The 13,208-nt window shown below is 47.7% G+C and overlaps 1 protein-coding gene across 4 annotated transcripts in view; it reads right to left on the reverse strand.

The window, feature by feature from the left end:
* LOC137327145 (rho GTPase-activating protein 6) overlaps window positions 1-13,208 on the reverse strand; it is a 514,589-nt gene that overhangs the window by 60,356 nt on the left and 441,025 nt on the right. For all 4 annotated transcript variants that reach the window (XM_067992647.1, XM_067992648.1, XM_067992650.1 and 1 more), the window contains exons 4-5: window positions 8,255-8,511; window positions 447-642 (exon numbers count right to left, since the gene is read on the reverse strand). In XM_067992647.1, the coding sequence (XP_067848748.1) occupies window positions 447-642; window positions 8,255-8,511 (453 nt within the window). The remainder of the gene's footprint in view (window positions 1-446; window positions 643-8,254; window positions 8,512-13,208) is intronic.

Below are 13,208 nucleotides of genomic sequence, written 5' to 3' on the forward strand. Positions count from 1 at the left end.
GTCTCACAACACAGATGAAGAAGGCTTGGCTTATCCTTCCAGAATAATGGACTTTCATTTCTCTCATCACATTATCTGACTCTTCAATGAGTCTTGAGGTTTTCACCTCCACTACCCTACTCGACCCAAATGTCGATCATTCTTTGCATCAACTAATTATTCCTGACACATGTCCTAAACTTCCTCTTGACCAGTTTGAATCTGTGCCACTTTGTTCTGGTATCCTGGCATACCTTAAAGCAGTGGTCCAGATTAACTTTATCTGTGCCATTTAATATCTTGTATTGGCATTGATTTCTTCTCGTAGCTCCCTAATGTATTTTCGATAGAGGATTTTTAATTGTCTTGCAAGTTATTTTAAGTTTACCTCCGATTATACAAAATTCTACTTACCTTGTACTCCTCTTAGATAGTACATTGGGAATGGTTACTAGAGTAATATTTACCATATTTTTCTAGGTGCTGGCAGCAGCTGTCCACTAATCTAGGAACCTGGCGATAGATAGGATTAAGGCTTAGTTTTTTGTCTCTTTGCTTCTCTTTCTTGCTTGGCACTTCAGTGGGGAGTGAAAGCTGTAAAGCTTCCAATAATCGAGACTGATCGTCATCCAAATCGGTGATGGAATCCACAGACATTCCACCCTGGGAGAAAAACAAAGAAGAAAGAAGTCAGGTCAAGGAGCGAATTGATCTAGAAGGACAGAGTGTAATATTTCCAACCCCAGTGACCTTTGACCTCTCAATTAAGACTTTTGTCAATGCAGCAAGGTTAGGAGATTGTTGAAATTTGGTAAAAATTGTGCGCAAAGGGTGTGAGTGCAGTTAATAGTTTACAAGCTTCCTCGCTTGTGGATCAGCGTCAGGTCCTGCTTGCAAGTTGCATATTGGAGATCAAACTCCCAGACAATATCACATTAAGGAGGCATTTGTCCAGGGTCATCTCAACAAAAATATGTCAAGTAGTGAAGAGATTCAGACATGGGCTTGTTCAACCGCATATTGGGGTCTCAGCTCTGATTTCCATCCCTCTTCCCCAGGGAGTTTACTGGACACTGTGGCCTAGAAAATCGGCCGCACATCACCCCTTTGAAGGGCAGTATATAGACTCCTGCTGCAGTGCATTCTGTGGATGGTACACACTGCAGCCACGGTGCGCAAGTGGTGAAGGGAGCGAATGTTTAGGGTGGTGGACGGGGTGCCAATCCAGCGGGCTGCTTTGTCCTGGATGGTGTCGAGCTTCTTGAGTGTTGTTGGAGCTGCACTCATCCAGGCAAGTGGAGAGTATTTCATCACACTCCTGACTTGTGCCTTGTAGATGGTGGAAAGGCTTTGGGGAGTCAGGAGGTGAGTCACTCGCCACATAATACCCAGCCTCTGACCTGCTCTTGTAGCCACAGTATTTATGTGGCTGGTCCAGTTAAGTTTCTGGTCAATGGTGACCCCCAGGATGTTGATGGTGGGGGATTCGGCGATGGTAAGGCCATTGAATGTCAAGGGGAGGTGGTTAGACTCTCTCTTGTTGGAGATGATCATTGCCTGGCACTTGTCTGGCACGAATGTTACTTGCCACTTATCAGCCCAAGCCTGGATGTTGTCCAGGTCTTGCTGCATGCGGGCACGGACTGCTTCATTATCTGAGGAGCTGCGAATGGAACTGTACACTGTGCAATCATCAGCAAACATCCCCATTTCTGACCTTATGATGAAGCAGCTGAAGATGATCAAACTTTGCCAGCTCCACGACAGTGAACTCAGTGTCGCTGCCAGTGGAATCGCTGGAGGAGAGTACAAGCTGCCTTTAGTGCTCACATCTGTAGCTGGCAACTGTGGGTTAAGAGACCCTGTTTAATTTTTGTTGCAAGTTGTAAGTTGCTTTTTTAAAAAAAAATTCACAAGACACTCTGAAGTCAAACTCAGCGAAGAAATGATGCCAGGTCCTTGGTAGTGTGGCTGGATATCTCCAAATCAAATCGACTTTGATGATATTCTGGTTATTTTATAAATGACTGCTGATTCAAATCACTTCATCCCTTTTTTCCACTTTTGTGGTGTGCGATTGTCGAAGTTTGACTGTAAACTATGTTCAGCACTGTACACTCTCCTAAGCACAGTCATGTTACAGAAGTGCCCTCATTGAGCTGTGACAATAAATCAAACTAATTACACTTGATTGTCCATTAACTTAAAAAGCTATCCTCAAAATCAAAATCCTGCCTTCCAGGTCCTGGCGATCTGTCCAGTATGCAAAGTTAACTGGCATCCGAGAACATTTTTTCTCAATCACAGCCAAAATTACTTGGCTGACTTGAACAATGCTAGGAATAAGATGAAAATAAATAATGAGCGAAGCCTTGGAAATCCTGCTGCAAAGCTAATGCACAAGATATTGCAGTGTCGCTGTTAGGTGTAAAGTACAAATTAGCTCCCTTCAGTAAAATAAAGAACTTGGATTTATATTTGCACCTTTCACAACCTTAGGACATTCCAAAGTGCTTTACAGTCAATGAAGTACTTTTGAGGTGTCTTCACTTTTGTAATGTAGGGAAACGTGGCAGCCAATTTGCACACAGCAAGATCCCACAAACAGTAATGTGATAATGATCAGATAATCTGGGTTTTGTTGGTTGAGGGATAAATCTCGGCCAGGACACCACTGAGCTGACACTGTTTCCAGACAATGCTTAATGTACATCGATGGAGATTGAAATCATGACGATCACTATCAGGTTGCTGTGTGCTTTTTACACTATACATTGACAACAGTATGAAAGGCAATCCAGAAGAAAAACAAATAGCTCAAATAAATATTACGTCACAGCCACAAATGAACACAAAAGAAACCCCAACCATCAGCCTAGGTGTTAGCCGTGGCTCAGTGGTATCTGACTCTTGCTTCTGAGTCAGAAGGTCATTGGTTCAAGCCCCACTCCAGAGACTTTTGCACATAATCCAGACTGACACTCCAGTGCAGTACTGACGGAGTGCTGCACTGTCTGAGGTGTTGTCTTTTGGATGAGAAAAACCACCTCGGATGTACGTAAAAAGATCCCATCGCACTATTCGAAGACGAGCAGGAGAGTTCTCCCGGTGCCCTGGCCAACATTTAACTCTCAACCAACATCACTAAAAAACAGATTATACGGTCATTTGTTTCATTGCTGTTTGTGGGACCTTGCTGTGCGCAAATTGGCTGCCATGTTTTTTACATTATAACAGTGACTCCACTTCAAAAATAATTAATTGGCTGTAAAGTGCTTTGGGACGTCCTGAAATCATGAAATGCCCTGTATAAATGTAAGCTCTTTCTTTACTGACTAGAAAAAAAGGTTCCCTTCCCAATGAGCAAGATGTTGGTCTTTAAGAGGAGGACTGATTAACATTTTAGAGAGACAAGGCCAGATATGAATCATTAAGTTACCTTATTTTACAATCAGCAAATGAATGTACTAGATAACAGCTATTAAAAACTTCACCTAATTTCAACTCAATTTCTATCCTTCCTCGTAAAAAATATAAACTATTACACATTTTTCTGGTTAGTGGGTACGGTGGTTTGGAATTTTCCACCATTTTTCCATGGAAAAGATTTGGATACGATTTATATTAGAGGTTTAAATTTTTTTATATTCGTTCATGGGATGTGGGCGGCGCTGGCGAGGTCGGCATTTATTGCCCATCCCTAATTGCCCTTGAGAAGGTGGTGGTGAGCCACCTTCTTGAACCACTGCAGTCTGTGTGGTGAAGGTTCTCCCACAATGCTGTTAGAAAGGGAGTTCCAGGATTTTGACCCAGCGACGATGAAGGAACGGCGAGATATTTCCAAGTCGGGATGGTGTGTGACTTGGAGGGGAATGTGCAGGTGGTGTTGTTCCCATGTGCCTGCTGCTCTTGTCCTTCTAAGTGGTAAAGGTCATGGGTTTGGGAGGTGCTGTCGAAAAAGCCTTGGCAAGTTGCTGCAGTGCATCCGATGGATGGTACACACTGCAGCCACAGTGCACCGGTGAAGAGAGTGAATGTTTAGGGTGATGGATGGGGTGCCAATCAAGCGGGCTGCTTTGTCCTGGATGGTGTCGAGCTTCTTGTGTTGTTGGAGCTGCACTCATCCAGGCAAGTGAAGAGTATTCCATCACAATTCTGACTTGTGCCTTGTAGATGGTGGAAAGGCTTTGGGGAGTCAGGAGGTGAGTCGCTTGCCGCAGAATACCCAGCCTCTGACCTGCTCTTGTAGCCACAGTATTTATATGGCTGGTCCAGTTAAGTTTCTGGTCAATGGTGACCCCCAGGATGTTGATGGTGGGGGATTCGGCGATGGTAATGCCATTCAATGTCAAGGGGAGGTGGTTAGACTCTCTCTCTTGTTGGAGATGGTCATTGCCTGGCACTTGTCTGGCACGAATGTTACTTGCCACTTATGAGCCCAAGCCTGGATGTTGTCCGTGTCTTGCTGCATGCGGGCACGGACTGCTTCATTATCTGAGGGGTTACGAATGGAACTGAACACTGTGCAATCATCAGGGAACATTCCCATTTCTGACCTTATGATGGAGGGAAGGTCATTGATGAAGCAGTTGAAGATGGTTGGGCCTAGGACACAGCCCTGAGGAACGCCTGCAGCAGTGTCCTGGGGCTGAGATGATTGGCCTCCAACAACCACTACCATCTTCCTTTGTGCTGGGTATGACTCCAGCCACTGGAGAGTTTTCCCCCTGATTCCCATTGACTTCAATTTTACTAGGGCTCCTTGGTGCCACACTCGGTCAAATGCTGCCTTGATGTCAAGGGCAGTCACTCTCACCTCACCTCTGGAATTCAGCTCTTTTGTCCATGTTTGGACCAAGGCTGTAATGAGGTCTGGAGCCGAGTGGTCCTGGCGGAACCCAAACTGAGCATCGGTGAGCAGGTTATTGGTGAGTAAGTGCCGCTTGATAGCACTGTCGACGACACCTTCCATCACTTTGCTGATGAGGAGAGTAGACCAAGGCTGTAATGAGGACTGGAGCCGAGTGGTCCTGGCAGAACCCAAACTGAGTAGGTTGTTTGGTGAGTACAGCAAAGTCCTCGAGCTGTTGGGCCAGAGAGTGGTTAGTATGTTAATGAGTTCGCCCAAGAGGAAATCAGTCGCCACTGAAACGGTTACCCATAACAAATCTCCTATCGTCCCAGATCGTTATCTAATTTCAGATGTCTCCAGTAGGCATTCTGACAAAAAAAGACCAAGGTCCATCCAGTTCGCCTTCTACCATCCTGGTGGTCACATGATACAAAGATAATGGAATTGTTGACTAATCATAGCAAACAATCTCTATCAATTGGTCTACTACAGACCCAGACATGAGGCGAGGAAAACCCCCAATTGTGAAGAGCTATGGGAAACAAAGGCCCAAAGTCACGTGCTACACTTGCCACATCATGAGCTCGATGTTACCAGGGCTGCGGGTTCGCGGCAGGGAGGCTATTGGGCGCATGGGTAACGCACCCGGCGAAATCAGTCTGCCCCCCGCGCGATTGCAGCCTAATTGGATCCACTTACCTGGTCTTCCGGGTTCCCCACTGCTGATCTGCGTGTCGGGTGGACTGCACATGTGCAGTAAGGTCTGTCAGCCGGAGGAGCCCTATTTAAAGGGGCAGTCCTCCACTGACAGATGCTGCAACAAATAGGAAAAAATACAGCAAGCAGCCCAGGGGGAAGGCTGCTCCCAGTTTAATGATGCCTCACTCCAGGTATCATTAGATGGGGTGAGGAGGAGGTGGAGGACAGAGATTTTCCCCCCCGCCGGGCGGGAGGAAGCGGCCTGCCTCTGCCACCAGAAAGGCCTGGCTCAAGGTGGCAGAGGAGGTCACCTGCACCACCAACATATCGCCCACCTGCATACATTGCGGGAGGCGCTGCAATGACCTAAGTAGGTCAGCCAAAGTGAGTACACTTACTCATTCCCCTACACTCCGTCTGCCACATCACTGCCCCCACCCCACATCTCCTTTGCATTGCCAACGCTACTCTGTCACATCACCCCTCATACCCACTCAAAGCTCATCCTCATCTTACCTGCACTTACTCACCTCACCAGTACTCATCCCGCCACTACCACTCAACCCAATCCTCATACAATCTCATACTCACCCTCTGATGCATCTCTTTCACGGTCAGCCTCACTCAACCTGCCACTACCTGTGCTGCAGCCACAGGGCATGCATCACATATGTGTAGCAGGAAGCGTAAGGCAAACGTGTCGTGAGCATGAAGGGGATGCACAAGGGTGTTTGAGGGTTTGTCATGGTTTTTTACTTATATTGAATTTCTGACCAACTCACATTACATATTATATTGGCACCACTACTGCCACGTCTTTGTGAATCTTGTCTGGTTTGTGCAATAATGCCTTTCCTGAGGATCACAATGATGACCCACAACTGATGACACCCATTGTGTCACTGCAAAGTGGGTATAGGTCTATTTGCAGGGCTCTTTTGTGCAGACGGCTGAGAGACGTCGGCGATGTCCCCGATGGCACCCTGGAAGGATGCGGAGGAGAAGTTGTTGAGGGCAGTGGTGACTTTGACAGTGACAGGTAAGAAGATGGTGCTCAGGCCAACTGGGAGCAGCTCGGCATGAAGGAGGCTGCAGATGTCCACGACTACATGTCGAGTGACTCTGAGCCTCCGTGTGCACTGCTGCTCAGAGAGGTCCAGGGAGCTGAGCCTCGGTCTGTGGACCCTGTGGCGAGGGTAGTGCCCTCTGCGACACACCTCTCTCTGCGGTTGCCCTCCCTCCTGCTGTGCAGGTGGATGTGTCACAGCACTCTTGTGGAGCTCCACGTGTCAGAGGCGGACGGCGTGGCCGGCGAGGCTGGTGATGCTCTTCGCCCTCCGAGGAGGTCATGACTGCCGCTATGGCGGCCCCCATCCGGAAGATGTACATCTGAGGGGGTCCGCAAGGTAGGTACTTGTTTCTGGACCCCGGGGTAATTGTGCAAGTTGGTGAATTTTCTTGTCAGGAGGAGGGTGGTGGAGGCCAAACTTTGTCCCAAGTGACAGAGTGGCCTCCTGCAATGAGTGAGGGTCTCCCTCCCGCCACCTGTCAAATGGACCTTTGCAGCTGCCACAGGCTGACAGCTGCAACACGTCCATTTCAACTGGGAGTGTTTTCCCCAGTTTGGGAAACAGTCCCAGTTGTCTCTAAAATCCCACCCCTCCTCACATATTCCCTTAATCAGGTCTGTAAATGACCTGAAATAGCAAGGTAAATAGTCTCAAGTGGCACCCCGCTGGCTTTAATTGCCCGCGGGAGTCCCACATGCGGGGGCTGCGCGCGCACATCGGCGAGTCTGCGGGGAACCCAGAAGTGGGCGGGTTGTAGCCGGGCTCCGGACCCGCTCCGGGATTCCCCGATTTTCGGAGCCCCCCCCCCCCGCCAGGAACGCACCCGATAGCGGGTGCTAAAATGAAGCCCCATGTCTCAAATTACTCATTAATGTGTCCCAAAATGTTATTTTCTTAAGGAAGTCTATCTAATTTGTATTTAAATGAATCAATACTATCTGCTTCCACCACCTTCCTAAAGGAGCTGGTCCCATAGATTGACAACTCGCTCACTGAAATAATGTTTCCGTAGATTAGTTTTGAATTACAAATGTGTTTTATGCGGCATCAATGCAGCTACTGGCAGTCAGCTCCCGTTTGTAAGCATATTCAAACATAAACTGTAACATCATCATCTCAAAAGATAATGTGCAGTTAAGTACAGGAACTTTTTATAATCCAGAATCTATCCATACTAATAACAAGTAATCATTAAGAATAAATGAGCTGTCTCTCCTTTCTGGTTGCACCATGCTAATCATTTGGTATCATTGGTTATGTGCTTAGCAGTGACCAGATTTGACAACCATAAACAAAATATAGCCTTGCAAGTTCCCAGGCTTCACTTTCAGTCTTTTTCAAGTGATAATTATCAGTTATTATTATTATGGGAAACCTCTCACTCTCTGAAAGAGAAAGTACCTATATAAATTTTCAGATCTTGGGTATTCCTCACTCCCTTTTGCTGCACTCTAGTATGTCTGCAAAGAGTTTAGTCAAAGCATATAATTAAATAATAATCTGACATAGCAAAGATTAAAATTCTTGTACACATCAATGTCAAAGAAACAATAACATATAAATAAATATCTGTGGGACAGAAGAGTGGAAGATTTTTATAACGATATACAGGACAAACTTTGACAATGCGGTTAGTAAGCTCAATGTATATTACCCGTCTTCTCACACGTGGGGCAGCTTCAGGAGTATTTGGTGATGTTGGTTCATTTAGAGTTTCTGAGGTTGAGCTGAGAGATGAATTGCTGCTTGAGAGTTCTTTGTTCTGTCTTCTGGTTCCAAATGGTAAGATTGATGTCACCAGGTCTGAAATGTCTTTCTGCTCTTCTTTCAGAGCATCCTGCTTTTGTTTGTGTGCTCGATCATTGACGATCACTTGGGACAATGGCATAGCAAAGGCATGTGGTGCAAATTCTGTTGGGATAAAAAAGAAAGAAGACATAGTCAGTTTTTTTTAATTAGAAAAATCACATCAATTACGATGTTAAAAAAAAATTAATAAAGTATGTGGACAGAAATTGGACTGATTGAGATTGATGGGAGTCACTTGATACATTGTTCTATGTGTTTTAATTACTATGGAACAAAGTAGCTTACAATTCAAATCACATTTCACCTCTTGCGGTGATAATTCGGTCTACTTTCGTAGAGATTGAAGCAGTACCCTTGTGGAAGGCATGCAAATACCATTCAGATTACAAGGTGGTTTTCATTACACCCCTGGATCCCGCAACTGCACAAGTAGATACAGCTCAGGGAGAGTCAACTTCTGTAAAAGGAGAGTCTTTGGCTCAGTGGTAGCATTCCCACCTCGAGTCAGACGGTGCAGGGTTCGAACCCCACTCCAGACAGTCCTAGTGAGTGGAGACCGGAGCTCCAGCTCTGAATTCTGGGTTGATGTGCAGCAGGATACTCGCATCCGCCGGGTCTGGGTGCACCCCCCCATCGTATGGGTTGTGGGAGCCCATAAAACCCTCCCGCAGTGTATAACTAATCACCCTATTGTGCTGGTAAAGATGGTTAAGGCCATGGGAAGAGTGTTCACGTCGCAGTCTGATAGACTGTTAATCAGCCCAAGAATCCTTCCACTACTTCACACTGTTCTCCAAGGGAAGGGCGTGAAGATATGAAAACAACAACTTCGTTAAAAAGTAGGCACTCAGGCCTCTGGTGAGAGTGTACCCAAGATGATATTGGGCGCACTAAATTTGTAACACCCAATTTCCTATGTAGGAGGCGTTAATTAATGTTATTATCTCAACCTGATGTAGCAAATACCATCCTGCCACAATGGGCAAAGTAATCCACTGGAATGTCCAAATGGACTCCCACTGTCTCAAGTTTCAGGCATCTTTCCATAAACTGGCTTGTCTGGGTCTAATACACAATTCCTAGCACTTTTGTCCAATTGTCAAAAATCCTGACATTTGTAGGGCGAAGTTTAGTGAAACACACAAAACAATCTTGGGAATCTTGGCTGGACTGCATTCGAGAACTCAGATCCATCAATACATCAGAACTTGTGCTTCAGTATCCTGATGGTATTTTTTTTATTCATTCATGGGATGTGGGCATCGCTGGCAAGGCCGGCATTTTATTGCTCCTCCCTAATTGCCCTCGAGAAGGTGGTGGTGAGCCGCCTTCTTGAACCGCTGCAGTCCGTGTGGTGAAGGTTCTCCACTAAGGTATGGTTGCATCTCTTGTGTGTATGTTTCTCAAAGCGATAATTAGTCAGGACATTAGTCAGGGCCTTGGTCACCTAATAGCCATCCAGTCTTCCTGACCCTTCAAATAATGGTGGCATCATCAAGCATGAGAGCAGAGTAGCCAGCATTTACATGCATGATTCTCTTCCTGAGGTCACACACCATCTGCACATTGATGGAATAGAAAACTTTTCTCTTTGTAACAAGGATATTATCCAGGGTCTTGCCCCTCTCCATCTCTGTAAAATCCTCCAGAGTTATCCCCAAAAATCTCGAATCCTTTGAGTCCAGCCTCTTCTGCATCTACCACTATCCCACCATTGGTGGCCATGCCTTCAGCAGCTTAGGTCCGTCTCTCCGAAATGCCATCCCTAAACCCTTCTGCCTCTATACCTTCATGAGTGCCATTGATAATGCCTAACACATTGCAAAATCCAGCCAGGTGGTCAAGGGCTCGATATTAGGAGGGAGGCAGGTTGGCAGCAGGGATCGACTGGGCACGTGGGTAACGCGCCCAGTGAAATTGGAGTGCTCCACACGCGATCGCAGCCTAATTGGCTTTCGCGCTGGAAAGCTGCGCAGCGGGCAGACTTTTTTCTTATTCGTTCATGGGATGTGGGATTCGCTGGCGAGGCCAGCATTTATTGCCCATCCCTAATTGCCATCAAGAAGGTGGTGCTGAGCTGCCTTCTTGAACCGCTGCAGTCCGTGTGGTGAAGGTTCTCCCACAGTACTGTCAGGAAGGGAGTTCCAGGATTTTGACCCAGCGACGATGAAGGAACGACGATATATTTCCAAGTCAGGATGGTGTGTGACTTGGAGGGGAACGTGCAGGTGGTCTTGTTCCCATGTGCCTGCTGCTCTTGTCCTTCGAGGTGGTAGAGGTCGCGGGTTTGGGAGGTACTGTCGAAGAAGCCTTGGCGAGTTGCTGCAGTGCATCCTGTGGATGGTGCACACTGCAGCCACTGTGCGCCGGTGGTGAAGGGAGTGAATGTTTAGGGTGGTGGATGGGGTGCCAATCAAGCGGGCTGTTTTGTCCTGGATGGTGTCAAGCTTCTTGTGTTGTTGGAGCTGCACTCATCCAGGCAAGTGGAGAGTATTCCATCACACTCCTGACTTATGCCTTGTAGATGGTGGAAAGGCTTTGGGGAGTCAGGAGGTGAGTCACTCGCCGCAGAATACCCAGCCTCTGACCTGCTCTTGTAGCCACAGTATTTATATGGCTGGTCCAGTTAAGTTTCTGGTCAATGGTGACCCCCAGGATGTTGATGGTGGGGGATTCGGCGATGGTAGTGCCGTTGAATGTCAAGGGGAGGTGATTAGACTCTCTCTTGTTGGAGATGGTCATTGCCTGGCACTTTTCTGGCACGAATGTTACTTGCCACTTATGAGCCCAAGCCTGGATGTTGTCCAGGTCTTGCTGCATGCGGGCACGGACTGCTTCATTATCTGAGGGGTTACGAATGGAACTGAACACTGTGCAATCATCAGGGAACATTCCCATTTCTGACCTTATGATGGAGGGAAGGTCATTGATGAAGCAGTTGAAGATGGTTGGGCCTAGGACACAGCCCTGAGGAACTCCTGCAGCAGTGTCCTGGGGCTGAGATGATTGGCCTCCAACAACCACTACCATCTTCCTTTGTGCTGGGTATGACTCCAGCCACTGGAGAATTTTCCCCCTGATTCCCATTGACTTCAATTTTACTAGGGCTCCTTGGTGCCACACTTGGTCAAATGCTGCCTTGATTTAAAGAGCAGTCACTCTCACCTCACCTCTGGAATTCAGCTCTTTTGTCCATGTTTGGACCAAGGCTGTAATGAGGTCTGGAGCCGAGTGGTCCTGGCGGAACCCAAACTGAGCATCGGTGAGCAGGTTATTGGTGAGTAAGTGCCGCTTGATAGCACTGTCGACGACACCTTCCATCACTTTGCTGATGAGGAGAGTAGACTGATGGGGCGGTAATTGGCCGGATTGGATTTGTCCTGCTTTTTGTGGATAGGACACACCTGGGCAATTTTCCACATTGTGGGGTAGATGCCAGTGTTGTAGCTGTACTGGAACAGCTTGGCTCGAGGCGCAGCTCGTTCTGGAGCATAAGTCTTCAGCACTACAGCTGGGATAGCCTTTGCTGTATCCAGTGCACTCAGCCATTTCTTGATATCACATGGAGTGAATCGAATTGGCTGAATTCTGGCTTCTGTGATGGTGGGGATATCGGGAGGAGGCCGAGAAGGATCATCCACTCGGCACATCTGGCTGAGGATGGTTGCAAACGCTTCAGGCTTGTCTTTTGCACTCACGGGCTGAACTCCGCCATCATTGAGGATGGGGATGTTTGCAGAGCCTCCTCCTCCAGTTAGTTGTTTAATTGTCCACCACCATTCACGACTGGATGTGGCAGGACTGCAGAGCTTTGATCTGATCTGTTGGTTGTGGAATCGCTTAGCTCTGTCTATAGCATGTTGCTTCTCCTGATTAGCATGCATGTAGTCCTGAGTTGTAGCTTCACCAGGTTGGCACCTCATTTTTAGGTACGCCTGGTGCTGCTCCTGGCACGCTCTTCTACACTCCTCATTGAACCAGGGTTGATCCCCTGGCTTGTTGGTAATGGTAGAGTGAGGAATATGCCGGGCCATGAGCTTACAGATTGTGCTGGAATACAATTCTGCTGCTGCTGATGGCCCACAGCGCCTCATGGATGCCCAGTTTTGAGCTGCTAGATCTGTTCTGAATCTATCCCATTTAGCACGGTGGTAGTGCCACACAACACGTTGGATGGTGTCCTCAGTGCGAAGACGGGACTTCGTCTCCACGAGGACTGTGCGGTGGTCACTCCTACCGATACTGTCATGGACAGATGCATTTGCGACAGGTAGATTGGTGAGGACGAGGTCAAGTAAGTTTTTCCCTCGTGTTGGTTCGTTCACCACCTGCCGCAGGCCCTGTCTGGCAGCTATGTCCTTCAGGACTCGGCCAGCTCGGTCAGTAGTGGTGCTACCGAGCCACTCTTGGTGATGGACATTGAAGTCCCCCACCCAGAGTACATTCTGTGCCCTTGCTACCCTCAGTGCTTCCTCCAAGTGGTGTTCAACATGGAGGAGGACTGATTCATCAGCTGAGGGAGGGCGGTAGGTAGTAATCATTGGCTGTCAGCTGGAGGAGCTCTATTTAAAGGGGCTGTCCTCCACTGACTGATGCTGCAGAAGGGAGCCAAAATTACAGCATGGAGCAGCCCAGGGGGAAGGCTGCTCCCAGGTTTAATAGTGCCTCACTCAAGGTCCTACTGGATGGGGTGAGGAGGAGGGGGAGGACAGAGATCTTTTCCCCGGCGGACGGGAGGAAGTGGCCTGCCTCTGCCACCACGAAGGCCTGGCTCGAGGTTGCAGAGGAGGTCACCAGCA

The sequence above is a fragment of the Heptranchias perlo genome, chromosome 11, assembly GCF_035084215.1.
Source record: "Heptranchias perlo isolate sHepPer1 chromosome 11, sHepPer1.hap1, whole genome shotgun sequence".
NCBI classification, from domain to species: domain Eukaryota; kingdom Metazoa; phylum Chordata; class Chondrichthyes; order Hexanchiformes; family Hexanchidae; genus Heptranchias; species Heptranchias perlo.